Source organism: Ambystoma mexicanum, chromosome 7q, assembly GCF_040938575.1.
Source record: "Ambystoma mexicanum isolate Mex_15411 chromosome 7q, UKY_AmexF1_1, whole genome shotgun sequence".
Classification (NCBI taxonomy): domain Eukaryota; kingdom Metazoa; phylum Chordata; class Amphibia; order Caudata; family Ambystomatidae; genus Ambystoma; species Ambystoma mexicanum.
The window spans coordinates 765,796,877-765,824,273 of record NC_090941.1 but is presented as its reverse complement, the minus strand read 5'-3'; the positions used below and the strand labels follow the sequence as shown (position 1 = coordinate 765,824,273).

Below are 27,397 nucleotides of genomic sequence, written 5' to 3'. Positions count from 1 at the left end.
TCATTACGACCCAGGCGGTAAGTACGCCAACTTTACCACCATGGTGTAAACTACGTTTACACCATGGTGGATGGCGGATTTACCGCCCCATTCCAAGGTGAGTGGGGCGGTAAATCCCCATTTCCCATTTACCCTTCCCCATTCCCATTTTTGCCCCATAGGGCATAATGGGAGTGGGGAAGGCGCTAATTACGGCACCGTAAGGCGGGGAAGGCGGGTTAGCGCCATGGGTTTTAACGGCTGCTAAAAGCAGCCGTTAAAATTGGAATCAGGCGTTAAGGGTTAACGACGGCGTTAACCCTTAACGCCTGGGTCGTAATGAGGCCCAAAGACATTTTTGTGTGTCTGTACCTTTGTTAAAGCCAAGTAAAAGACTTTTGGAGAAAGGAGAACTTTATGATCAGAACTTGGCTACAGTAAGGAACTTTCTTATTTAGATCTTAGATTGAACATCCTGCTTTAAATCTGGGATGGGGATACAACCCAGGTCAAAAGGATATACTGTTAATAGTTTTTAACATAGATGTTATTTCTGTTAAATCTGAATTTATATATCCTGCCTTTATGAGTTTAATGTATGTATACGTGTGAGGGGCAGATTCTTTTTATTGAGTTTATTTGGATAGACAGGGAAATCCTCTTTAGGTTAGGGATAGCAAGTTGTTCGTCACACCAATATGAGTTAATAAAATGACTGCTTGTGAAAAACTTTGTTCGCCTCACATTTCTCACCCCTCACAATTGCTATCACTGTGTTTTATCCAACATGTATTCTACCGAGTGTATTTTCTTACTTGTATAACTCTTAGTGTATTACTCCTAGTATATTGATCAGAAAATATTAGACTTAGGGCCTCATTACACGTTGTGCAGGAAAAATAGGAATTTACCGGCATGGCGTAATTAGTGTGTCCGCCCTCGCAAGAGGCCGCCAATTGCGTGCCATTACGAGTTTGCGGGCACAAGCATAGCGCCATGCCGGTAATGATCCTACCGCCATGCTGCAAAAGTCCCCAAAAAGTCCCTTAACGGCATTGTCGAAAGCGCTGTTAGCACTTCCGACCTGCCGCCACATGCAAATAGCGGTCTCCGCAATTAGCGGACATCGGCATTAGCGGTCACCGCTAATAGCGGTGACCGTTATTTTGCAGAACCGGAAATAGCGTCATTGCACATGAACGGGAAACAGCACGGCGGCCATCTATGAAAACACAATCCATTGCCATCCTCCGTATCCAGGACACCTTACCAGGAAACACGTTCGAAAATCCTTCCAGAACACTGTAAAGATGCCCAAGGCCGTGAAAAAATCGTAAGAGCGGCAACGTAAGGAGAAATTCAGTAAGGAGGAGCTCATAATGCTCACTCAGACACTAGCAGAAAATGCACAGGTGGTCTTCTGCAACGACATGCGGCGGGAGACCATCCTGAAGAAGAAGGCCATCTGGGAAGAGGTAGCCCACAAGGTCAGCGCGGTCGGCACCACCACCTAAACAGTTAAAGACTGCCGAAAGAGGTGGGACGACCTCCGGCTCCGTGTGAGGAACATCCTATCCGTAAACCGCAACCTGGCTATGGGCACAGGAGGAGGCAGCGAATCGCCGATTAAGCTCAGTGAGTGGGAGGAGACCTGTGCATCGACAATCAGCGTGGAATCCATCGAGGGAGTTGGACAAATGGAGCATGGCGTGGCCATTTCGTCTGATGGAGGTGAGTGTATGCATCAAACAATGCACAGTGAAGTGTGATGGTCCCCCAAATCATGTGTCCATATGAATGCTGTGGATCCAGCCACAAACAAACATGCATGCATCACCACATACCCGTTCAACACAGAGCCATTCATGCATTCAGCATAAGGCAGGTCGACCCATAAATGATGATTTTCCCCATTTATCGCCCATACAGGATCACACACAGAAACTGAGGATTTTGGGAGTGTTGTGGGGGGAAGGGGTAAGGGTGATTTTGGGAGTGTTATGGGGGGAGGGGGTAAGGGTGATTTTGGGAGTGTTGTGGGGGGAGGGTGGTAAGGGTGTTTTCACAGTTGGGGCCATGCACTTATTGTTGTCTTTTGTTCACAATACATTGTTTGAAAGTTTACACTGGCTTGGTATTCATCATTGTGTGTGTGTACTGTATTGGGGAGATGGTTCTTTGTGGTACTGACCACATGCATCATGGCAGTAATACCCATCTTAATCCATTACAGTCATACCTTGTATGACATGCAATCTGATGCATCAGATGCTGACGCACATCGTGTCCTGCCTGGACATTGCCACTTGCATGTCCCTGCGGGCCTTTTGAGCCATCCTCATCACCATCCACATCATCCTCATCTTGTGCTTGCATGTCAGGTGGCATAGTCACATTCCGCCTGATGTAATTTTAGTCCCGCAACACACATGCCATGGTTTACTTCGGCACTTTCTCATGGCCGTACAGGAGGGCTTCACCCAGCACGCTTAGGGACCGGTGCTGTGTGTTGTAGAGGCCGGATGCCTGCTCCATCACAGCGCAGGTACGGCTATGTGCAATTTTCTTGTCCTCTTCCTGCTGGTTCTGTGGTATTTCTGGGTGCCCTGCTGGTGCTTGCTGCGCCTGTCTTGCCCTACTCCTACTCCTCCTGCGTCTCCTCTGTGCTTCGTGTTGTTGATGGTGCCGCACTACAATCACATCCTCCAGCCCATGTAATGCAGGCAGTATTGGAAGCATTTTTGTGTGGGAAGGGGTGTGTGAAGGGGTGTGGTGTGCCCTTTTGTGCTGCCACAGTCTCCATCCCCTACACCTGTGCTGGATGTATCCACCTGTGGCAGGTGGACTGCTCAGGTCTCTTAACGAGTGGTTCGCGATGCCGGTATTAGCGCCATGGCGGTAGGGTGTTTTGGGGTCTTTACCATGCCGCTATTACCATGTCCGCCTACCTTGTGATGGGATGCTATTATCGACATGCCGCTATTTCCGACCTGGGGATCACGCGCCCACGGACTTGCCGCTATTAGTGCCACCGTACTTAAAGATGGCGCTAATAGAGGCAAGTCCGGGTCATAATTGGATAGGAAATTTAGCGTTACCGGTATTCACTTACCGGTAACGTTATTTCCTCACTGCCGTCTGTGTAATGAGGCCCTAAGTCTATTGTTATATCATTAACAGCCGATCGGTTTGGGTGGTTACAGCCTGGGGCCCAAGTTATAGGCCCAAGCACAGCGATAAGGTCCAGCCACTGACCTTCTCTACCTTATGCAATTCTGGGTGACTTTGAGGAGCTCCTTATGAGTCTGGTAGATTTTTGGCCACATGCAATGATTACTGTTATCGCATCCAGTTATCTTTGGATCAGTGCATTATAGTGACTTTGTTATCTTATTTTACTAGCACGTACGCATTGCACTAATTGCCAGCAACGTGCTTTCATTGTGCTAGCTGCCTGAGGTGAGAGTAGAAAGAAGAGTCATTGCATTAACAGCAAAGATCCAGGTGTTCAAAGCCTACCTGAAGGAGAGCTGGGATTAGATTTCCATGTGATGCTCTATGAGAGAATTGCAGAGCAAAGGAGCCTGGAAGCAGAGAAATCAGCCTCTCATCCATGCATGTTTAAACCAGGGATCAGTGCAAGTCTGTTCCCACTAGGGTGGAGTGCACTGATTGAGGTGCATAATAGAATTCAACCTCTAAGAAACTCTGGTCCTTCATTATGCATGGTCTTGTGGACAATGCACAGGATCTTACATTTGATCAGTCTATCCACCATCAACAAATGTAGAATATTCAATACTGGAGACATATGGTGACCATCTACTTTTTAAAGGAATCAAGCTGCCCCATTCTGTAGTCTGTGAATCAGGAACAAAGGGGTAGATTCCATTTGCATAATCTAGTCATGCATGCACCAAGGAATTACCAGTGTTTCTTTGAGATAAATAATCCATACAGGGAAACAGCATGCAAAACTGAAAGAGCACAACAAACCCCTGTCTTGATTACTTGGCTAAAATGTAGTTGCAATAATATACCTTTATCTCACACATGAGTAGGCAAAGAGCACTGCCCCAAACCCACAGGCCAAATAGGAGAGATGACGAGGCATGGGGACCCTACGACTAAGATTGAAGTCTTTTGCAGATTTCGTAAAAACAAATACTTTTCATCGAGTGATTTAAGGCAATAATACAATTGGCAGTTGGATGGATTAAAAGGTGTAGCATTAGCAGAGATTTGTACAAAAGTGTGCTTGGAATTAGCATAAATCTAACATTCCAGAAAAAACTTTTTTTTGCTGGACCATCTGGGTGCCAGAAGGAGAGGTTGAAAGGGGATGGGGAAGGCACAGTACCTTGGCATGCCACAGTTCACTGGCTGCTGTTCTGAGGAAAAAGGGGGATGAAAATACATTGGCCCTCATTACGACCCTGGCGGAAAGTGACTGACCGGACCGCCACAGCGTAAATAGCGTTTCCGCCATTGCACGAAGGAGCAAAGTGCGGCCAATTCCGACCCATCGGGCACGAGCACCACGGCATGGCGGAAGTGCAAAGTCCGCGATGGCGGAAATGACCCCAAAACGGCCCACACCGCCGCCGTACGGCGCCCCAGGTGCAATACCGCCACCCATCACAGCGGACACTGCAGTGTGCGCCTACCGGAAAGTACGGTGACCGGAAATATACGGAAACGGAAGTTAAAACATGGGCCCGGAACGGGAAACATCCCGCCGTACACCTATAAAACCACTAAAACCACACAACCACTGAAAACACTACCCTGAGACACACCCCAACCCGACATCCACCCTAGCGAAACCAAGAAAAATGGGAAAAGTAGCGAAGAAAGCGTGCGACCGCAAGCGGCAGGTCCACTTCTCCCGTGAGGAACTCACCGTGCTTACAGAGACCCTCCAGGAGAATGCTGCCGTCGTCTTCTGCACGCAAATGACCAGGACGGCACTTGCAAACAAGAAGGCCATATGGGCTCTGGTGGCACAGCGGGTAAGTGCGGTGGGGACCGCACCCCGCAACCCACAGCAATGCCGAAAGCGATGGGACGACCTGCGGATACGCGTCCGCAGCATACTCTCTGCCAACCGCAACATTGCCACAGCCACCGGGGGAGGTCCTGAATCACCCATCAAGTTGACCCCCTGGGAAGAAATCTGTGCCTCCACCATCGGAATGGAGAGCATAGAGGGAGTCGGAGGGATGGAGAAAGGAGTGCAGACATCCGAAGATTCAGGTAGGTGGGCCAAATAAAACAATGCCAAACCCACAAAGTCCATCCATGTGAAGTACCATGTGTCCACATAGTGCAACAGAAACACATGTCCAGGAGAACGTCCACACACATCGGCCTGATAGCGCACGTTAAAACCCACAATAAATACATAAATAATTAAAAACCCCTAAAACACGCACTACACGTGCAGCAGGCACACCCTAACTGCAGGCTGCCAAACAACTGCACCCTCACCCCACACACAAATGAAAGCACCTCCAAGGCCCCTACCCAAATCACCCTCAGGTACCACCCCAATGCATGTGATACAATGCCATTCCAATACCCACAGACCCATTAATAACCCTCGCCCTCCTTTACTCCACCACAGGGTCCGATCCAAACGACGAGCATCAGGACACCCCTACCAGCACACCTGCAAAGAGGGCCAAGACCAACGGCCAAAGACCCTCCACCTCAGCTGCACGCATCAAGACACGGCAGCAGCACAAATCAGGTGGCAGCACAGAGGAGGGAACATCAACAGGCACCCAGCATGCCCACAACACCACCACCACAGGTCCCCCCAACGGATGCCACAGAAGGCACTGCCTCTGGTGGCAGCAGCACCATAGGTGACACCCCATTGATGGCAGCATGCTCCGACACAGAAGACGGGGATGTCGAAGTCAGATCCATCCATGACCTGTCCCAATCCCCCTGTCTGTCCCATCCCGTACAACATGAGGATACCACGCAGGGGCACCCACAAGACGACGACTGGCCATCCCCCACAAGCCCTGTGGCAAGGCAACATGAGGTCAACAGCCCCTCTGTGACACCCCCGCAAATGGCCATGGCCCAGCAGAGGCAACAGTCCCTCGACCAGTTAATCGTGCAACAGCAGCAACTGGCCACGCTCCTCAAGGACCATGCCGATGAATGTGGGGGCACTAAGGCAGACATAGAAACATCAACTGAGACACTTAGGGCAGAAATGGAGAGAGGTACAGAGACACTAAGGGCACAAATGGAGAGTAGCACCGAGAGCCTGAGAGTCCAAATGGAGAGAAGCACCGAGAGCCTGAGGGGGGAACTGCATGCGACGTCCAAAGACGTATGTGCCGAACTTGCCGCAGTGCGCCGTGTGCTCACTGAGCTCTCGCAAACCCTTAGGGACATGCATGGACGTGAGCAGGCAGAGACATCATCCGTTGCAAGTTCCGTCCAGGGCAGCCCCCAACGTAGATCTGGGAGGAACCTGCGCTCCACAGGCAGGGGTGCCCCTGATACCCGCAGAGGGGGCTTGCAATAGCGACAGCCCACTGACAATGAGCATCTTTGGACACTGGTGTTCGGGGGGGAGGTAGGAGGGTGGAGGGGGTGTGTTGGGCTCACTTGGGTGGCGGGTCGATAGGGTGTACTACATGATATCACATATGCCATAAACAGTGCACGATCAACCAATGAGATGTGTGGACATTGATCTTTGTGTACTAGGCCATCATAGGCGTACAGTCCATATTGTGCATGTCCCAGACACACACAGTGCCACGAGTCCCGTGTCCATGTATCAGCCACCAGGCGTGAGTGCTAGAAGCATACATCAATGAGATGCTGACGAATGTCACGGCCCTCCGGTGCCTCGCAGACTCCTTGAGGTGCTGCCACATCCCCACCCTCATCATGACCATCATCAGGTGCTTGCAGTTCTGCGTCAGGGGGCATGGGCACATTTCTACGTACGCACATGTTGTGGAGCATGACACATGCCATCACCATCTTTGCAACCTTCTCATGGCGGTACAGGAGTGCCCCGCCAGACCTGCTGAGGCAGCGGAAACGACCCTTCAGTAGGCCGAATGCCTGTTCAATGACTACACGGGTACGTGAGTGGGCATGGTTGTAGTCCTCCTCATGCTGGTCCCGTGGGTTCCGGACTGGTGTGAGGAGCCATCTCTTCAGTGGATATCCAGCATCACCTGTATGTGGACGATAAACGTATGATGTGGAATGCCATTGCTACGTACGCACACCCCCCCCCTTCCTGCCAGGTCATTGCCGAATCACATACCCCACATTATCATGCATGTAATGAGACTCACAGAGTAGCCAGGATCTGTTCCCTGCGTGTCGCTCCATGTAGCGTGGTATTGTAGAGTTCCTCAAGACCATAGAATCATGGGTTGATCCAGGGAATCGGGCACAACAATGTGTAATGATCCTGTTGGAGTCACACACCATTTGTACATTCAGAGAATGAAATTGTTTTCGGTTGCGGTACTGGGCCTCCATGGCATGTGGGACGACCAATTCCACATGGGTGCAGTCGATGGCACCAATGCAACCCGGTATGCCGCCAAGTGCATGGAATCCCACTTTTGTGTGGGTAATTTCCTGCTCCGAGCGTGGTAGGGAGATGTAGTCGTCTGCGTGCTGCAGGAGGGCATCGAGCACTTGCAATAGTGTCCGTGAGAACAGTGGCTGAGAAATGCCATGCAACTGTCCGACTGTGTGCTGGTAGGTGCCTGTGGCCAGGAAGTGTAGTACAGACACCACCTTCAGTAGGGGTGGGATGGCGGTTGGGCTATCTATCATGCTGACAAGGTCAGCCTGTGTCATGTCCACAATGGCGGCTATGGTGTCCCGGTCCAGACGGTAGAGGGTGTGGATCTGCTCATCAGTGAGGTTGAACGGATGTGCTCGGAGGCGTGGGATTGCGGGCTGCCTGCGTGGTGGTAGTGGCTGTGCTGGCGGCCCTTGCTGGCCCTGCCTTGCCCTCCTCCTCCTCCTGCGTCTCCTCCGTGCGGCCGGTTGTAGTTGGTGTTCGTCTTCTTCTTGGAGTTGGAGTACTTGCAGTGCTATCATGTCCCCCAGGGCCAACATCGCGAGTCCTGCCGGTAGCATTTCGGTGTGGTTGTGGGAGGAGACTGGCTGTGCAATTTATGTGTTATCAGGCTGTATGGCCTCCACCTGTGGTGATTCATTCCACCTGTGCAAACTGCTCTCCCCTTTGGCCGAGCACGTCCCGCGCACAACGCTGCAATTCGGGGAATGGCATCTTGCTATTGCAATCATGTATTTGTACCCGATGGCCGTGTAACATTGGTTGATATGTTCATTCTGCTGTGGTCCCATTGTTTCACATACTATCTGTGCAGTCGCGAACAGACTTGTGAAGGGTCAGTGGAACGTAGTACTCGAGTAACGGTGGGCCCTCATGCATCACTGTACCGAGTTGCAACGACGGGCGGGGCGTCCCATTTGTGGGTGAAGGCAGTTGCCATTTTCACACACAGCCGCACTCGATGGATTAATTAGTGATTTCAAACGGCCACAGATGCCTCTTCGACGTGATGTTGCAAATGAGGAATTCGAAGGGCGGCGCTTTCAGTTTTCAGCTGGCGGCGTGGAAATGCCCCAGGTCTGACTGCTAATATAACGTACTATTGTTCAATGTCCTTGGGACAGGGGCCATGGCGAGGATGCAATGATTGATATGAATAGTATGGGATGCGCAATAGCGACGTGGGTGATGAGGCCGGACGTTCCCAAATACATGTTACTTCACTACACTGGAATTACGGGCTGGGGCACTGTGGATTTTGCAGGCTGCATAACGCACAGACTCAATGGATATTTCTAATGTTATGTGAGTAAATATTCAGGCGTTTTAATCCCGGGATGAGGGAATGATGAATGGATGCATGGGCAGGTGATTTGATACAGAGTTTGCCATGTACAGGGCTTCTTGGGATCTATCCGCCTCCCCTACGCTATGTGATGCAGGGCTGCCATAGTGGGACCATCGTCTATCTGGCCTTGTTGAGCCCTCCCTGTCTCGACGCGCCCTCAGACACTTGTGTCCATGCACGTTACCAATCCCATCTGATGGATTCTGTTTTGACAGACGCATGCACAGGTACACTCGTTTGTGATGGTGTTTACACCTCGATATAGATAGTTATGAGTCGCAAGTGGTTTTTGGGTGGTGATGGACCTTTGGAGTGGGCTAGCATGCATATGGCTGTGGATTTAGTGTGATCATTGAAGTGAGTTGTTGGAATGTAGTTCTGATGGCCATTCTGTTCTTTTTCTTTTCTTTTGGTTGACAGGTATCTCCTCCCCTTTTGCCACTGCCATCTGTATGCCACTCCTGCAGATGGGTTTTACTCCCGACACCTGCTGCTTCGTGTTAATCAGTGGAGCAGCATTACGATCTTATGGGACGATCGCCAATGGGCCACATGCCCTTACGCAGTACTGGTGGCTCGGAGCAACATTTCGGCCTTTCAGCTGGACTAGTGCCTCCCCATTGGGCCGGCCCTGCGGTTCTGTGCGCTTCCATGTTGCCTTTTCGTACGTGAATGTGGCTCTGTGTACCATGATGGAACAGGGCGTCACACAAGTAGTGGCTGGTCATTTCTTGCGGATGCAGCCCACAATGGTGAAATGTGTTTTGGAGTTCATGGCCTGATGGCTGTATGGGCTTGGTGATTTTGTTGTGCATTAAATTTCTATTCTGATTTGGCCCGTGTAGCGTTCTTCTTTGCAAGTGATGTGGCATATGCCTATTTGGGGAGCGATGTATTGTGAGGAGATCTGCATTGGGTTCCAGCTTCGGAGTTTAGTTGCGTGGTACTGTACTGGGCGCGTTTGCCTACGAAGCCCGTGAGGTCAGGGATGGGGGCTGCCAATATGACTGTTTGAATGTTGTCATGCTCAGGGGCGGGGGATTGGGTTTTGTGTGACAGATGCCGGTCAGCCAGGTGGACTGGTGTAATGATGTGATTTTCGGAATATTGCTGGTCACAGGTGCCTGTGTTTGCGTGCGTTTCTTGGTGGGGGACTGTTGTCATGTCCATTGGGAAGGCTTCTGTATTCGTGCCATCTGTGCCCTGCAGCTCCCATTGGCCCCTGTTGTGTTTTTTTGTTCGTTGGCATGCATGGGTGACTTGTACATTTCACTGGTTGCATTGTGGCTTCATTGCACCTACGGGGAGTTGTACTTTGTGGGCAGGGAGCGGTGTACAGGCACTCAGTGGGGCCGTTTACGGTTGATTCGCGATGCCGTACTTCTCACCATGGCGGAATGGTACATTCCGCCATGCTTGATGGCGTTAGGTACATGTCCGCTAGGATCGGAATTGGCGTACCCTTGCGCCATGGTGGTGTTTACGGTTTGGCATGGCGCGCGCGCGCGTGCTTGGTGCAGTTGGCGTTGGCGTTCACTACGGTGTCGCTAGTGGCTTCGTACTTTGCGGTGACGGGTCATAGTCGCACCGAGCGCTATTCGATGGCGGTATTGCATTTCCGCCATCGTTTTCCGAATTCCGCAAGGGTCGTAATGAGGGCCATTGTGCTATTCCATCTAAAAAAAAAAAAATGTCTCTAGCCATTTCAGAGGATGGTTTCCTATGTCTTTGACATTCAGCCTCTGAAACGGGATCTTATGATTATGACTGAATGTTGCAGAGTGATCTAAAAGTATCAGTATTCAAACCCAGAAGTGAGTTTCAGAGCCATGCCTCCCACCAGGTTTCAAGACCAATTGAAATGGGAGATTCTGGTGACGTATTAAAATAATTGGGAAACCAGGGTTTTGTCTGAAACAATAGATCAATGATATTAGCCAACATAAGATCAAACATATATTCATTGTAGCCAATCACAGAATGCGTGTTTAATGCCATGGAATTTTAATTCACAGAATATGTACTATTGTGGTTGCCTAATGGGATGAATTGGGAAATTAATTGATTTGAATGCTTTCTGCTGGAAACAGAAGGATATAGGATTTATAAATATTGAGATAGTGGAGGTGAGATATAACATGGTACGATGATGAATGGGTTATGGTATTTACCTGCAAAAGGTCACCAGGGAAGTAAAATATACTGTTGCACTGAAGAGCATGGTACAATGCACAGAGGCCCCCGGCCGTGGATTGGCGCAGATGGAGTTAACTCTGCCGCACATATGCTGAGCCTTCTGTGTGGAATGGGAGCCCATCTGCACATGAAGGGAGTAGTAGACACGTGATCACCCCAGGTGACCGAGGAGCCAATTCTACTGGGCAATCTGGTGGTTTCACTCTTGCAATGGGGGTGGGGGCGGGTGTTCACATGCAAAGCTAAATTACTAAAGCGATTCAAGATCATAGAAACATAAATGCCATGGATCAGTAGTAAAAAATAGCAAAACTAACAATAATAACGATACAACAACATGGGTCCTCCAAATCGGTCTGATGTCTAATCAAGCTTGCATCAGAGTAGGGCCTGAAAGATAAGCCCTGTAGCGTTACAGACCTACAAGCAGTAAATCACAGACATTTTCAGGCATACAATATGCAGTACTTCTGACAATCTACATGCCCTAGTTTGGGCTTGCAGATACCGCTGCTAGTCCATATAGGCAAAGGCAGAGACGGTTCAGTAATGAGCATTGCTAAAGGATTTGACAACACGGGCAGCTGACAACAGAAATGTCCACATTTTTAGGTGCTCAATGTCTCCCCCGTCAGAATGTATTTCCTTAGGTCAAGGGTTGCACCTGTGTGCCCCTTTCAATAAGAACATATATATATATTTGTATTATGCGTGGGTGGTATTATTTTTACACCCACCTTTTTAGTGGTGGTAAAACTCTGGTGAAGAGGGAAAATTATGAATAGAAAAAGTGGGCAGCACCAAGTGAATTCAACTCTGATACTTAGCAGTACTTATTCTATAAAGTCCACACCCGCTGCCCTTTCTTGCACCAACCAATACAACAAAAAACGTATGCAGCCGCAGCACACCTTACTAGGTCCTGAGTGAACGCATGTTAACACCACTACACTGAATTGCAGAAACTAATAGGCAATCATCGGAAAAAGAACCTTGAAAAGAAAGATGATTCTCAGAAAGATGAAATCTCAATGTCTTTAGGTTTTGCAGAGTCAGACAAAACTCCAAAGTAGGGTCCTAGTCGAAATGCATTGGATTTTTGAGTGTCTCTGTTTATGTGCTTTCCTATTAATGTTTTTGTATTTCTGTGTACTGGTGTTAAAAAGATGGGTTCACCTAGAACCTAGTAAAGTTTGTTTGGTATCCATGCATCGAAGTGTTGAAAGCCCATGCAAATTTCTAATTTATAATCATGCAGTTGTTTAACCTCATGATGTATACCAGGTGTATAGTAAAAGCATGTGGTACCTATTTTTACCATACCTGCCTGACTGAGACTTTTTTTTATTCTCGTCTTCCCCTTATGAAGAGAGCCTGCAATTCTTCTGGCGTTGCTGCACTGGTACAGAATTACATAGGGGATGTGCAATTGGGCAACATCAAGAAAGGAGATCTGCCACACTCTCTTCCATGGGCACTATCACGAAAGATGATCTGCAACACTCTCTTCCATGGCCACTATCAAGAAAGAAGATCTGCAACACTCTCTTCCATGGGCACTATCAAGAAAGAAGATCTGCAACACTCTCTTCCATGGGCCCTATCAAGAAAGATGATCTCCAACACTCTCTTCCATGGGCCCTATCAAGAAAGATGATCTCCAACACTCTCTTCCATGGCCACTATCAAGAAAGATGATCTCCAACACTCTCTTCCATGGGCACTTTCAAGAAAGATGATATGCAACACTCTCTTCCATGGGCCCTATCAAGAAAGATGATCTCCAACACTCTCTTCCATGGGCACTTTCAAGAAAGATGATATGCAACACTCTCTTCCATGGGCACTTTCAAGAAAGTAGATCTGCAACACTCTCTTCCATGGCCACTATCAAGAAAGATGATCTCCAACACTCTCTTCCATGGGCACTTTCAAGAAAGATGATATGCAACACTCTCTTCCATGGGCACTTTCAAGAAAGTAGATCTGCAACACTCTCTTCCATGGCCACTATCAAGAAAGATGATCTCCAACACTCTCTTCCATGGCACTATCAAGAAAAAAGAGCTGCAACACTCTCTTCAATGGGCACTGTAAAGAAAGGAGATCTGCAATGCTCTTTTCCATGGGAACTATCAAGAAAGAAGGTCTGCAACGCTCTCTTCTTTTGGCACTAGCAAGAAAGGAGATCAGCAAAGATCTCGTCCATGGGCACTATCAAGAAAGGAGATCTGAAACGCTTTCTTTCATTGGCACTATCAAGAACGGAGATCTGTAATGCAGGAGATCTGCAACACTCTCTTTCATTGCCACTATCAAGAGAGGAGATCTGCAACACTCTCTTTCATTGGTACTATCAAGAAATGAGATCTGTAATGCTCTTTTTCATTAGCACTATCAAGAAAGGAGATCTGCCACACTCTCTTCCATGGGCACTATCAAGAAAGGAGATCTGCCACACTCTCTTCCATGGGCACTATCAAGAAACGAGATCTACAACACTCTCTTCCATGGGCACTATCAAGAAAGGAGATCTGCCACACTCTCTTCCATGGGCACTATCAAGAAATGAGATCTGCAATGCTCTTTTTCATTAGCACTATCAAGAAAGGAGATCTGCCACACTCTCTTCCATGGGCACTATCAAGAAAGGAGATCTACAACACTCTCTTCCATGGGCACTATCAAGAAAGGTGATCTGCAACACTCTTACATAGACACTATGAACAAGCAGTGGTGATACCAAAAGTTGTGGCTTTTGTGTAGGCATGTGGAAGGAATTTGCATGGCACATCCGTAGTGGTAATAATCGACCATTGATACTGTAAAACGGTGTAAATCCCTGTGCATCCTGACAGATGCCGAATACATATACACAAGCCAAAGCCATGGGTTTGCCAATGCTTGTTTATAACAGCACTTAATTGAAGGACACGCATAGTAATTTTAAACAGAGTGGCTGAAAGCAGACCTGCTTAAGGCATTTTTGTTACACCCTTAGCTCATTTAGAGCTCCAAAAATCCATCAATTTTCTGAAAATAATAGCAAGCACTTCAACCTCAAAGTTTGATTGTAAGGCTGAATAAACATAGCTCAAACAGATCCAATGAGGATGCGTTTTGGGCGGGGAGAGGAAGGAAGTGGGTGGGAATGGCCATAGGGATTAACATGGCTATGGGCACACCTACAATCGTATCCCTCCTCATATGCCATTTCTCCCTAGCTGTACTCCAATGCAATAGTTTTCGCTGGATAAGTGTCACTTTAGCCACCTAATAGTTAAAGCTAAAAATGGAGATCTGAAAACCTTTCTTCCATGGCCATATGAAAAAGGGAGATCTGTAGCACTCTCTTCATGGGCACTTCCAAGAAAGGAGATCCATAACACTCCTCAGAAGATTGCAATTGCATAACTATGTACCCCTCCTCTCCCTCTGGCGGTATTTTTTTCAGCACTAATGAGTAATTGCGTGCAAAGTATGAGCTACTTCCTAGGTTAAAAGTCAAGGTAAACAGGGTGGTGGTAAAGGGGCTTGGCTGAAAAAGCAAGGAAGCTGGCAGAGGCTGAGGGAATGGGTGGGGATGGGTGGAGTTGGAAGTGGGGTTTGGTTTGACGTCGTTTTGGAGGATTTCGGGTTAACTTCCAGGAGTTCTGCCTTTACATAGAACCTTGTGCTATAGTAATAAAGTACAGACAAGCCCATTAACACACGATTTGATTTCAAGGACACAATTTCGAGGCGGAAACTGCCACAGGTTTGTGGATGCTTTGTTAAGAATGGTCGCCTGAAAGAAGGCGTTGCTTTAAAACGGTCAGTAAAAGTGCCCCATACTGACTGTCAACTGTCATGCAGGAGAATAGGAGAGAGTTTAAAGTGGGCCTCCTCACTTAGGGGCCACCACCAACAAAAAATCCAAAAGCAGAAGGGAGCTGTTAGAGCTGAAACAAGCCCACACGCCGCACACAACACACATGAAGTCAAAAGTAAGTCAGATACCGGCCGTGCAGCACTCAGATACAACTCTAAAGCCTCCCATGCCTCAGCCATTATACATCGTTTAATGCGTGGACACTGTATTTCATTACCCCGTTCTATGAACACACGTATGTAGGTACATGTTAAATAGAATTGCAAAACATGCAATCCCTAAAATGTCATTGTTTCTTTAAACGCAAATATCACATTCACAATACACGCCACAAACAGCTTTGAAAGAAAATATAAGATTCAGTGATTCTTTGGGCCTGATTTGCAAACATGTTGAAAATAAATATGTGTGTAGCTCAGGCCCTTTGAGGTGAAACTCACGCGCGACCTCTTTAAACCTTGGAACATTGGTAAAACGCCAAAAACCATTGGTATGCAAAAGTAATAGCTAGACCTTTTTTTGCAGACAATTCGTACGACTGTAGTACAATTCTGCACTGTATTTTCATAGGCCACAGCTTGCTCGAGCTCAGAAACTTGCTATATCAATACAAATAGCCACCGTGGCCATTTTGAAAGGTGTTCAAATGCCTTTGCAAAAACCACTGCACCAGTGCAAGGTTCCTGCAATATGGACTTGATGAGTATTTGTGGAACACTTTGTGACTGGCGCATTAGTCAGAGTGTGTATTATGTTATGGTCGGTAGAGATCCCCATAGTGCAAATAGTCCGTTAAGTAGTGATTAGTGCAGTTGCTTGCATTGTTGTACAGGGCCCCTGCACATTGTTGTTGAAAGAAAGCACATAAAAACGTCCAATGCACGTGCAGGGCAACACATTAAGAGCCCATGCACTTTTGGGGATCCCATTGCTAGCTAAACTTTTACAGTCGGCTTTTCAACCGTGTATGCACACTCTGTTATTTGTACCGGGTGCAGATTTTTCCTTAAATGGCCATAAGATGTTGACCGGTCTGAAGCTGGGAATGTGGTGATCACCAGATAACGTTGTCTACGTACAATACCATTTGTTTCCTAGATTATCCCTATCGCCAAGCTATCACATTGCACTTACCTTGTCTTTTTTTTCAAAGCCAGATACATCTGGTCGGTTCCGAATCACAAAGGGTGTGGACAGCCTCAGGAGGAACTGCTCGAACGTACAACTGATTTTGGGAGACACAATCTCAAAGCAGTCTTGGAAATTCATCGTTTTGCACAGGTCCCACTTGATCTGCTTCCGAAGCCCCTCTCCGAGCTGAAGGACCAGCATGGTTGGGTCAAACATCAGATGGAAGGGGAAGGCCCGACAGAAGGTACTGATCTGTATTCTCAGGTCTGACGGCGATTTCGACGGTTTCAGTGGAAGTGTTTTGGGGATGTTTGCATTGTCGCATTCTTTGATGATAAAGGTAAGACAGCTGCTATTACCTGGAGGGGACCCCCTGGAGGACAGCATCTCATTTACATTTTTAACTTGTTCCACGTCAACGTTCAGAGAGAAGATCTTCTTTCCCGCTGCCTTGATCATCCCGCGCAGGGCAAAGCCCACCACATGGTGTGGGTGAAAGTAATGCAGCATGAGTGTGCCATCAGGGAGCTCTTTGCATAGGAAAGAAGGAGATTCCAGAGTCACCTGCCTTCCAAAGGAGGTCCTCACGTGTTCCATTAGAGCATCAAAGCCATTGAAGAAGTCATACAACGTGCAGCCCACAGCCCGCAGAACTCTCTCATTTTCCTCAAAGCACACATTGAAGAACTCCTCACCAAACCTTTCCTGCAGATCATCAAACTTCAGTCCTGGAGGAAAATGGAAACAAGATGTAAATGCCAAAATTAATAATTGGTTCAATTCACAATCAAATGGTTCAGTGAGCTTTCGACTGAAGCAATGGTGATCATTTTTAACAAAGGGTTTACAGTGATAACTCTCCGTGATGCTAGGATGTGTAATTTGTAACAAATTATTAAGCAATGAGAAGTTCAACTTCGTAGAGGACGTCTGTGTTTTTCGTCACACTGCGTTTCAAGAAAATGCCCTACAAATCAGCCATGTAAATATTATTCCAGACTCAACACTGCACATAATTTATCGTAGACCAGACACCTTAAAAACCAGTCAATAACCATCCATCCTCGAAACACTTGTGTATAGGTGCGTTACAAATGCCATATCATATCATATCATTAAGCATATGTTCCACTTCGTAACAATATCATTTCTACATAAATGACTATCAGAAAAGGATTGCAGCAAGATAGCGTATCTACACGAAACCCCCTTGACTTGAACATACACTGGATAACGCCATCAGGACATAGATTCCAGGTGTGATGTTTGTACACATTTCATAGGAACGTGACTTTCAAAGGTGCACATTACACATTTAGGCTCATTCCAATCATTCTTCACCCACATGTCTTCAGGCCTTACAAAAGACCCACAATTAAAAACATAATTCGTCAATCGTATATCTATTAGCACAAACTACAATACTGCACCTGGCAACTAGTGCAGACAATAGGGAGTGGAGTGAAGGCATATATGCTTCATGCCTCAGAGCATCAAGTTGTTTTAGTACACCCCCCTATCGTGGGCCTTCATTGGTGGGTACTCAATTGCCAAACCAGGAGGCGATCCTACAAATTAGGAAAGATGGAAACTCTGTTTACCCCACTACTACCAGGGCATGTCCTCATCTAATTATATATATTTTTTCATTTGCATATATTTCAATAAGGTCACTTTGGCAGCTCTTCAAGTAGGCTTTGCACTTCCATCAGTTGTACCAGTATCTCATTAAGTGTACGCTCAAGAGAAGATGCGTACATTGTTGACCATTTGCCACATTCAGATTCCACTCCATGGCTTAAAAATAAGCACACCTTGCACTAAATAAAGATATCAGATACAATTCTTAGGAGTTTACCATGAACGCTCTGTTGTCCATTTAATACTTCTTTATCAATCATGTCTAAAAATAATAGCAACACTATATGGGCCTCATTACAACTCAGGCGTTAAGGGTTAACGCCGTCGTTAACCCTTAACGCCTGATTCCGATTTTAACGGCTGCTTTTAGCAGCCGTTAAAAACCATGGAGACCATTACGACCCAGGCGGTAAGTTACCGCCTGGGTCGTACCTTTACCGCCATGGCGTAAACTATGTTTACGCCATGGTGGTTGGCGGATTTACCGCCCCATTCCAAGGTGAGTGGGGCGGTAAATCCCCATTTCCCATTTACCCTTCCCCATTCCCATTTTTGCCCAATAGGGCATAATGGGAGTGAGGAAGGAGATAATTACGCCACCGTAAATTACGGTGCCCTAATTATCTCCATGGTCCCTTAGCGCCATGGATTTTAACGCCTGCAAAAAGCAGGCGTTAAACTCACCATGACGCTAAGGGACCTTGTAATCAGGCGTTAAGGGTCGGTGGCGTTAATGGCGCCGTTAACCCCTTAACGCCTGATTCGTAATGAGGCCCCATGGCGCTAAACCGCCTTGGTGCTAATTCCGCCACCGTAATTTACGGTGGCGTAATTAGCACCTTCCCCACTCCCATTATGCCCTATGGGGCAAAAATGGGAATGGGGAAGGGTAAAATGGGAAATGGGGATTTACCGCCCCACTCACCTTGGAATGGGGCGGTAAATCCGCCATCCACCATGGTGTAAACATAGTTTACACCATGGTGGTAAAGTTGGCGTACTTACCGCCTGGGTCGTAATGACCCACTATGTCCTAAAAAACATATCGTTTTGGTTTCCGTATCAGAGCTATATCATTCGTGAACGAGGAACAATGTTGCAGACCTTTCTCGTGTACTGTTCCAGAGTTGTGGAATGCACTCTCAAGCTTTAAGATATACAATATCTAAGACCCCTTTATAACATTTTGAGATCCTTTGTGATACTGTTTTTTTAAACTGGATTTGTTTAGTGAATTCGTATTGATCTCATACAGTGGTTCACTACCCCTTAATTTGGGTGGTTTAACAATATGAATAACCATAGAATTGAGCCTTTCTTTATCTTTGGATTCATTACAGACAGGAATAGCCCTTTTCAGTGGTTACTGGTGAATAATTTTATTTGGTGGGGCAGAAATATTTGCTACAAATATGCAACATAGACCCAATGTAGCGAGGGAACCCAAACCAAATAAGGGGTAATCGTCGGTTCTCTCCCCAAGGAAACGTTTTAAATAATTTGTAAAAATTGTGCAAATTTTGTAGAAAGCCGGGCACTTTGCAATTGTTATTATTTTAATTTTTTTGGTTGATTCATGAAAACATCAAAGTCACCAATAGTGCACAGGAGCATTTCCCAACCCATTTTCATTATGTGTTTTCCCAAAATATATGCCAGTATAAAAAAAGAAAAATCACGCTGGCTGTCCCCATGTTTCCAAAGTGGCTGCATCTCTATGCACCACTATTCCCATATAAAACTGGCTGCTCCAATGTAGGTCAGTCTAGACACAGAAAACCACTTATCATATGTGCTCCGTGATAGATTTCAGTTAAAAAATGCCATGCCACCATTACATATTATAGCTGGACTGGCTGTACCAAAATGCCAGCCTAGTCATACAATAGCGCTTATCATGCTTGCTTTATCATAGATGTGCAGTGAAAAATTTCACGCAACAGTAAGAAATATGTATTATAGTTGCTGCACCAAAATGTCGGTATAGCCATGTTAAGGCTTATCATGCTTGCTTTATCATAGATATCCAGGGAATAATGTCATGCCACAGTAATGTCCCATATGACTTGATATAAGTTCCACTTTTCAGCTCCTTCCGTTTCCAAAAATTCCACCTCAAAAACCCTGGAAGCAAAACGCAGTGGTGCTAAATGAGGAGCACACAGAAAATGATAGAGGGACTAAGAGAAGGAAATAGAGACAAGTGCAGAGAAATAGTGGATTTTGAGGCACAATGGCTGATGGGACCTGGCCTGGGCATACCTTACGGTGGGTATGTTTTTCGGATCATGCACCCATTTGTTTGGCGACCCATTTGGGTTCATGAATGAACACAGTTTTCTTTGAGATGGTCTTCAAAGGTGTTTGGCATGGAGTGGTTTAGCCTTTTGGTGGGGTGTTGGGATGATGTATTGGAGGAGGCTTAAAGGTTTTTTTTTGGTTACATTTAGCTTTTGGTGAGGCAATGCCAGAAGGGACTGACACGGGTGCCTTTCATCTGTGGTGTGTTAAAGTAAAAGACTGTTTTCCCAAAATGTGTGGGAGGTCTGAAGTAAGAAGAGGTACAATGGAAGAAAGCATATTTTGCAGAGATTGAAAACGTGTTTTTGATCAAATGTATTGTTTCACCTATGCTTCACCTAATACAATCTTCTAACACTAGCATACGCGTACTGCTCATCTCGGCGCCAATGCTGGTCCTCTTTTCCTGTATTGAGGATGGGAGACTGTTACACCTGTAATAACGCATGCCCAAAAATGCTAACTTTTTCTTAGTCCCAATTTTTTTTAAATTTAAGTGTAGAAAAAAAGAATTATCAATACAAATAATTAGTAATAAAAGGTAAATACCAACACTTAAGGAATAGACATGTCATCAAGTAATCCGTGTATAAAACCCCAGAGCGCTATGTGATAGATTGCATTGATATCATCACCCCTCATAGAAATATCCCAGAAACCATCACATTTAATATATTCGATATTCAGATTGGCATAATCTAGCATAGGCCTTCTGTGGATTACTTCTAGGCTTTCACAATTAAGTAGTTCCCAAAACATCAATACCACATAACCTACAAGTCTGAGCGGTTCTTACAATATTTAGCCTTGCTCCGCCGATCCCCCTGGATTCAAATAGAAGGAAATTATGAATAAATAGAGCACTGTTCATTTTAGTGGCAATCCCAAAATGCTACTTGGGTGCAAATGTATCTAGTATAAACAAAACGAAGTGTGCAGGTGCCTAAATAGTTTGAGGGATCTCTGTGGATACATTTATGAACAGTGCATGATATTTTAAAGACAAACCTACTCAACAATATTTAGGCATTACAAAAGTTAGTGACAATACAATAGTAACTTGTTTCCATAACCCTCGTTTTAGCATCACTGTCGCATTTTTATTTTATGATGCCTCAATCCTTTTGCAGTGGTATAGGCTTTGACGTTGTACATCCGAGGGTATTTTAATGCTGTTTCTGTCATTATTTGCTTATTTTCAGTGATAAAGAAAATTACTTCTTTGAATTTGCACAGATGGAGAAACGTGTTTTTCAATAATCTAATGAGCTAAACACCATCAATATTATAGTCGGTTTACAAAAAAGGTTCACCTGTAATGCCAGGGTAAAATAGCCCATACAAATAAAAAAATCCATGCATATGCCACCAGGTAGATGCATATGGAAGCTGAGCTTCCTCCAGTTCAGAGCCACAGAGCAATGCACTATGGATATGCAAATCATGCTACTTCTATGCCGAAATTTTTCAAATCTTTCTCCCTTTTTCATCCCTCACTCAGCCTATGCCAGACCCGATCTGATGTTAACTTATTGATGCCCACACCACACCCCAACTTAATTCCACAAAATGCAAACTACTACTGTTATCTCCTGGCTCTGGCTCTTTCTGGTCTTAATCTGTAGGTAGCTTTTGAGTTTCCCCTCCTGTTATTGAGCACTCTTATCATTTTCAAATCTACACCTTTCAAAAAATGCATTTCCCTTTTTTTAGACTACTATGATCCGACCCTTGGATCACTATAGTGCCTCTCTTCTCATCGGCCCTCGTGCTTTCTCTTTCTCCCCTCGTGAACCTATTTACAATACTGATGTCTGTCTTCTCGTTCACCTCCCTTATTCTGCCCACATCACACTACTTCCTCAGTCCCCTTTCTCTCTCCATTGTCACTTAGTTTGCTTGTGTCTGGTCTTCAAGTGTGTTCACGTTGTAGCTCCTCCACATTGCTTGTTTCTATTTTCTTGCTATGATCCTGCATGCCCTCTTCAATATGCCTCTCAATGTCATAGTCAATCTAAGAATTGAGAACAGCCTTTTCTTTATTGGGAAATTAGTGGGCAAGCGCTGCCATATAAATCCAACAACTCAATCAGATCTCCCTCCGGTATCTCCTATCTTCAGCTCTAGAATGCTTTTTGGCTTACTGCACAAAACACCCAGACTTGCTTAGAGTGGAAAAGGTCGCTTTAATGTGACAAGCCAAAGCTTACAATTAACCGCTTACCTGGCTCCCATGGCCTTACAGACTAACGAAATGTTTTAAACAACCAATTAATAATTTAACACTTCAATTTCCCCAAAAAATAAATAATTAAATAGTTCTCCTTCCTCCCTAGCTATCCCTTGGTCCCTACCGTCTCCTTACCACTTCTCAAGGCATCCCGCTTTCTCCCTGGGGCCATGCCCCTCCAAGTTCAATACCTGTTCCCCTGGGGTAGCCTGTTTGTACAAACAGCACCACCCCCATCCTTTCCTGTGCTATTCCCCCATTGTGCTTCCCTCCCCCCACATCTAAAGGGGCCATGCCCCCGGCAACAGAAAAACCCTCCACCGAGGTGTTCTTTCTGTCCCACCCCTACCCTTTCCCTCTACTTCCAACTCCTTACTATCTCTTCCACCTGCAATGTCAAATCCGCCAGATAATAACTATTCCCGAAAACTGACAAGTGGACACCATCCTCTCTGAATATCATGAAACCTTCATAAACTATTTTTTTGTGTTCCAAAACCTTTACCACCGCCGAGGCACAACATTTTACCATCTCTCTATTTATTTCCCTTCTTGCCCACTCTATTGCTCACTCACTACTCGCTCCCCTCCAATCTCTCTGCAGCAACAACTTAGTCCAAACTACACATGCTTGGGGCCACATTTCCCTGACCCATACCAAATCCCTTTTCATTTTTCTAATAAGAGCCACACCTGTATCTCTTACCAGGTCATTTTCACCTGCATGAATGATCACCCCCTCTGGAGACCCATAGCGTTCCCTCAACCCCGCCCACATAGGCAGCAGCTAATCCCAGCAAACCCCCCCAAACCGGACCATTTTACCAATGCCACTTTGTAGCTACAACCCAATGGCCTGCCAAAGACCCTTTTCTTTTCCTCCTTCCCCACCCACTTAACAATAGAATGGCCCACAATCCATAACTGTGGCATCTCCACCGGCCTCCGAGCAGCATCTGAAAAAGAAATTACAATATCACTCACAAATCACAACCATCCTACCACATTAGACACTCCTGAGATCCTCCAAAACCTTCTTTCAAATGTCCCCTTTACCCAAATCCCTGATGTACCCTTTGTATGTCCCGGACTTCCACCGCCCCAAACTTTTCACCTTATGCTCCGATAAGCCCAACCTACTACCTTCAGATGCTGCACCCACCCTAAATTAATGAGTTCCAAACTCCTCCGCCTTTTCCCCTACCGCTATCAAAACCTTTCATAGCACCCCCAAATCCCCAAATCTTGTGCTGCTGATACTGCCGCCCCATACTCATGCTGCAAAACCAAACCTGTCCTCCCCCCACAATGCTCCTTCCACACCAAACCTGTCTGAACGGAACACAAATCCTTGCTCCCCCGACCCAGCAAAACCCAAGAGCCCTTTCCTTTTTGATCTGTCTTAGACCTCCTAATCTTGATGTCCAACCCTAAATCGGTAAAATGAACATCTTCCCAACGCAGTTCACTTACCCCACTTTTTCCCCCCACCAGCTCAAAAACCCTAAAGGCCCCAAAGAATAGCCATCTAAAGCAAGTCGCAAACAACTCTCCTTCCCAGGCCGACCAGCAACCCTCCACCCATAGCCCGACACAACCTTGTTAGCAGTTCCGCCGATATCGGTCTCATCTTGTCCTTTTCCCTCTTACTTTCCCTTGCCCATCCTTCCAACATCCTGTTCGCCATTTCTCCACCACTCGGCTCAAAACCCCAAAACCCCTTCCAGTAGAAAGCGATCCCTGCCAGTCTCCCCATTATAGTTGTCCTAGACCAACCCTGTCCATGCACCTCAAGAGGAAGTTAGTGACATCGTCCCTTCTCCGCTCTTACGCATCCCCCCTACCCTTCCAGCTATGAGCTCCCCCTCCTATGAAATCCTCCCAAGTTCTCCTGTATGCCCCTCTAGATGCCGGGGCAAGCAAACCCTCCCCCAATGCATGCCCTCTCAGCTTCCTATCTTCCACAGCTCCTCCGTTGCCCCTCTTGTTCCGCTTCTGGAGCCAATCCACGGAATCTCTGCCATTGAAAACGAGATAATGCATCAGCGATGCCATTATCCTTCCCAAGCACATGTGTTGCTTTAAACACCACATTCCATTCCATGCAACGCAGAACTAACTCTCTCATCAGTCTCGCTACCCTCTGATCCCTTGCTGACTGCCTGTTCACTACATGAACCACACATTTGTTGTCAATGTTGAAATTCACTTTCCTGTTTTGCAACTCCTTCCCCCACAACTTCAATGCAACCAGCAAAGGAAAAAATTCAAGAATGCTGTTCTCCTTCCTTCAACGAAAGCGATGGCCACTTCTCTGCACATCACTTTCCTCCCCAAAACACTCCAAAACCTCCCGCACCTGCTGCATCTGAAAATATCTGCACTTCCCATGACACCGGATCTCCCTGCAACCACATGGACACCCCATTAAAACTCTCCAAAAAACACAGCCAAATCCTACAATCTTCCCAAACTGCACCTGATACCCTTACCCGATGATGTGGGCACTTTGCTCCCGCCATAGACCGTGCCATGTTTCTACAAAAAGTCTGCCCTGGGGCCACCACCTTGCATGCAAAATTCAAATGCCCCACCAGTCTCTGCAATTCCACTAGCATAATCTTCCGAGCCCCCACCGCTTTCTCCAGAAATCCTACGAGTTTGCTCACCTTGTCGTGCAGCAAGCATGCGGTCATGGCCACTGAGTCCAATTCAATCCCTAAAAAGGTCAACACCACTGCCGATCCCTCTGTTTTGTCTTCTGCCAAGGGAACACCCAACTTTCCAATCAAGTCCTGAAACATCTTTAGCATCTCCCCACATTCCCTCTCTCTGTCTACCCTGCTAATGAACAGAAAATCATCTAGGTAATGCAATACCCCTTCCCAATCAGAACTGTATGAGAAAACCCACTGTAAAAAGGAACTGAAATGCTCAAACAAGGCGCAGGAAATTGCACACCCCATTGGCAAAGCTTTGTCGATGTAGATGCAGTCCTCAAATTGCATTCCCAGCAGCCAAAAATCCTCCGGATGCACCAGCAACAACCTGAAAGCCGCCTTACTGTCACACTTGGCCATGAAGGCCCCGCACCCAGCATCCTCATCAAAACCACTGCCTGGTCCACACTTGCATATACAGCCTCGCACTCCTCGGGGGCAATGAAATCATTGACAGACATGCCATCAGGCCATGACAAGTGGTGTATCAATCTAAATTCCCCCGGGGCTTTCTTGGGTACAACAACCAGTGGGGATACCACCAAATCACCCGGCACATCATCAAATGGCCCTACTACCCTCCCTGCTGCTATCTCCTTGCCCAATTTCTCTCTCACCACCTCCACATTTTCCTTTGTGGACTACACATTTTCCACCCACCGACACACCCTTGGCCCCTGTTAACCCAGCCTGAAACCATGACAAAAACCTTCTCCAAAAATCCCTTCCCTGTCCAGATAAAATTCCAACCACTTCTCCAACACATCCAATTTAATTGGCGTAAAAGCCTTTCCCCAAAACCCCTCTGCCGAATCATCTCCTCCTCCCCTGTCTCCTTGTTGGAAACACTGCGTAAGTGGGAGCTTCCCTGGACATTTGCTACATTCATGTCTGAGCCTACATAAGCTCCTTGTGCAGCTGTGCAGCTGTCCTTGTTAAATGCCCAACATGCCACTGAGGGCTGCCCTCTGCCTCCTCCCCCGCCCCCTCATGGGCGGGGCGACCAAGAAAGGGCCGGAAAGGCACAAGCAAAGCACTTGCTGTGTGCAATGTCGGGTCAGGCCTCTTCGGTGCCATCCACTGCTGCCATAGATCCATGTCTATTTCCCCCCAGACTGCCTGGCTATCCTCTGTCATCCTTGCTTTAAATTCTTCATCGTAACGGACCCACGCAAAGCCACCAAAACTTGTAAATGCCTTTCTAATCATATCCATATATTTTAGTAGAGCCACGCATCGCTCTGGAAATTTCTCCCAATAGACACTGGCGTAGATAATAAATCCAGATAGACATCCAATTTTCAATTGTCACTGGGACCCTTGGGCACGAGGCCAGTTCTCTCTCCTCTTCCTTAGAACCCTCTTTTGCACTCACTTCCCTATGAAGCAGCTTAAAAACATCCATTTCTCCTTGCCCTTCACTTCAACCTCTTTTTCTTTTGAAACCTGTACCTCGAGCGCCAATGGCTCAATCACCTTGTCCGTTTGTACCTCCACTGAGCAATTTTCCCTTTCGCTCACCAAGGCTCCAATAGCCTGTACACCAATCTCTCTCCTTACCCCTTGTAATACAGCTACTTCATTTTTTGCCCCCTTTCTCGTGTCCCCCCTCTGCCATGTAGTTGACCAGTCCCTTTCCCGCTCACCTCTTTCCGCCCTGCCATCGCCCGTCTTCGGCCTGGCCTCCACTCTGATGCTCCTCATCTCCTTCCTTACTGGGCTCCTGCTGTGGGGACAAAACATGTCAGCACTCTCACCCAGCCAATTATTCCCCAGGCCTCTTGCCCTCCAACCCCCTTGCTCCTGTCTTTCACAATCCCACCTAAAGTCCCTTCTCGCCCTCCCCCTCCTTCTTACCACCCTATATCCTTCAGGTTCATAGTCACTTGTTCGACAATCATAGTGTCGAAATACAAAAGTTTTGACACAAAAGGATCGAAATATTTCTTTTCGTACCCCTGTTTTTTGGGCAAAAACCACTAATTTTACTATACAAACCAAAAAAAAACCCATTTACATTAAAAAAAATGCATTTGAATAATTTCTTTTTGATCCTTTTGTTTTTCGAAAATATTGTATTTCGAAACTATGTATTTGAAACTTTGACTGGACACCTATTGTTCATCCTCCCACTGACCCACATCTTCCTCCATCCTATCTTCATCACCCCTGATATACCATTGCTGCTGCGAGCTCATGCTCGGGGTGCATAAATCCTCTTCTTGTGAGCCCCGCCACTCCTTTGGCGTCTTCTCGACGGGGCTGCAGAAACCCCTTCCTGGTCCTCTTCACTCAGGCAAGGTGTTCTCTCCACCATCCTGTGGTCTTCATCACTAGGGGCCGTGCTGCGCCCTCTAGACTGTCCTCGCACTGTTCGAGGAGGGGCTGCTCTGTGCCC

The 27,397-nt window shown here is 46.7% G+C and overlaps 1 protein-coding gene across 2 annotated transcripts in view; it reads right to left on the bottom strand.

The window, feature by feature from the left end:
- Positions 1-27,397, bottom strand: part of GUCY1A2 (guanylate cyclase 1 soluble subunit alpha 2) — a 1,716,628-nt gene that overhangs the window by 1,138,381 nt on the left and 550,850 nt on the right. For both annotated transcript variants that reach the window (XM_069640697.1, XM_069640699.1), the window contains exon 4: positions 16,111-16,835. In XM_069640697.1, coding sequence (XP_069496798.1) covers positions 16,111-16,835 — 725 coding nt within the window. The remainder of the gene's footprint in view (positions 1-16,110; positions 16,836-27,397) is intronic.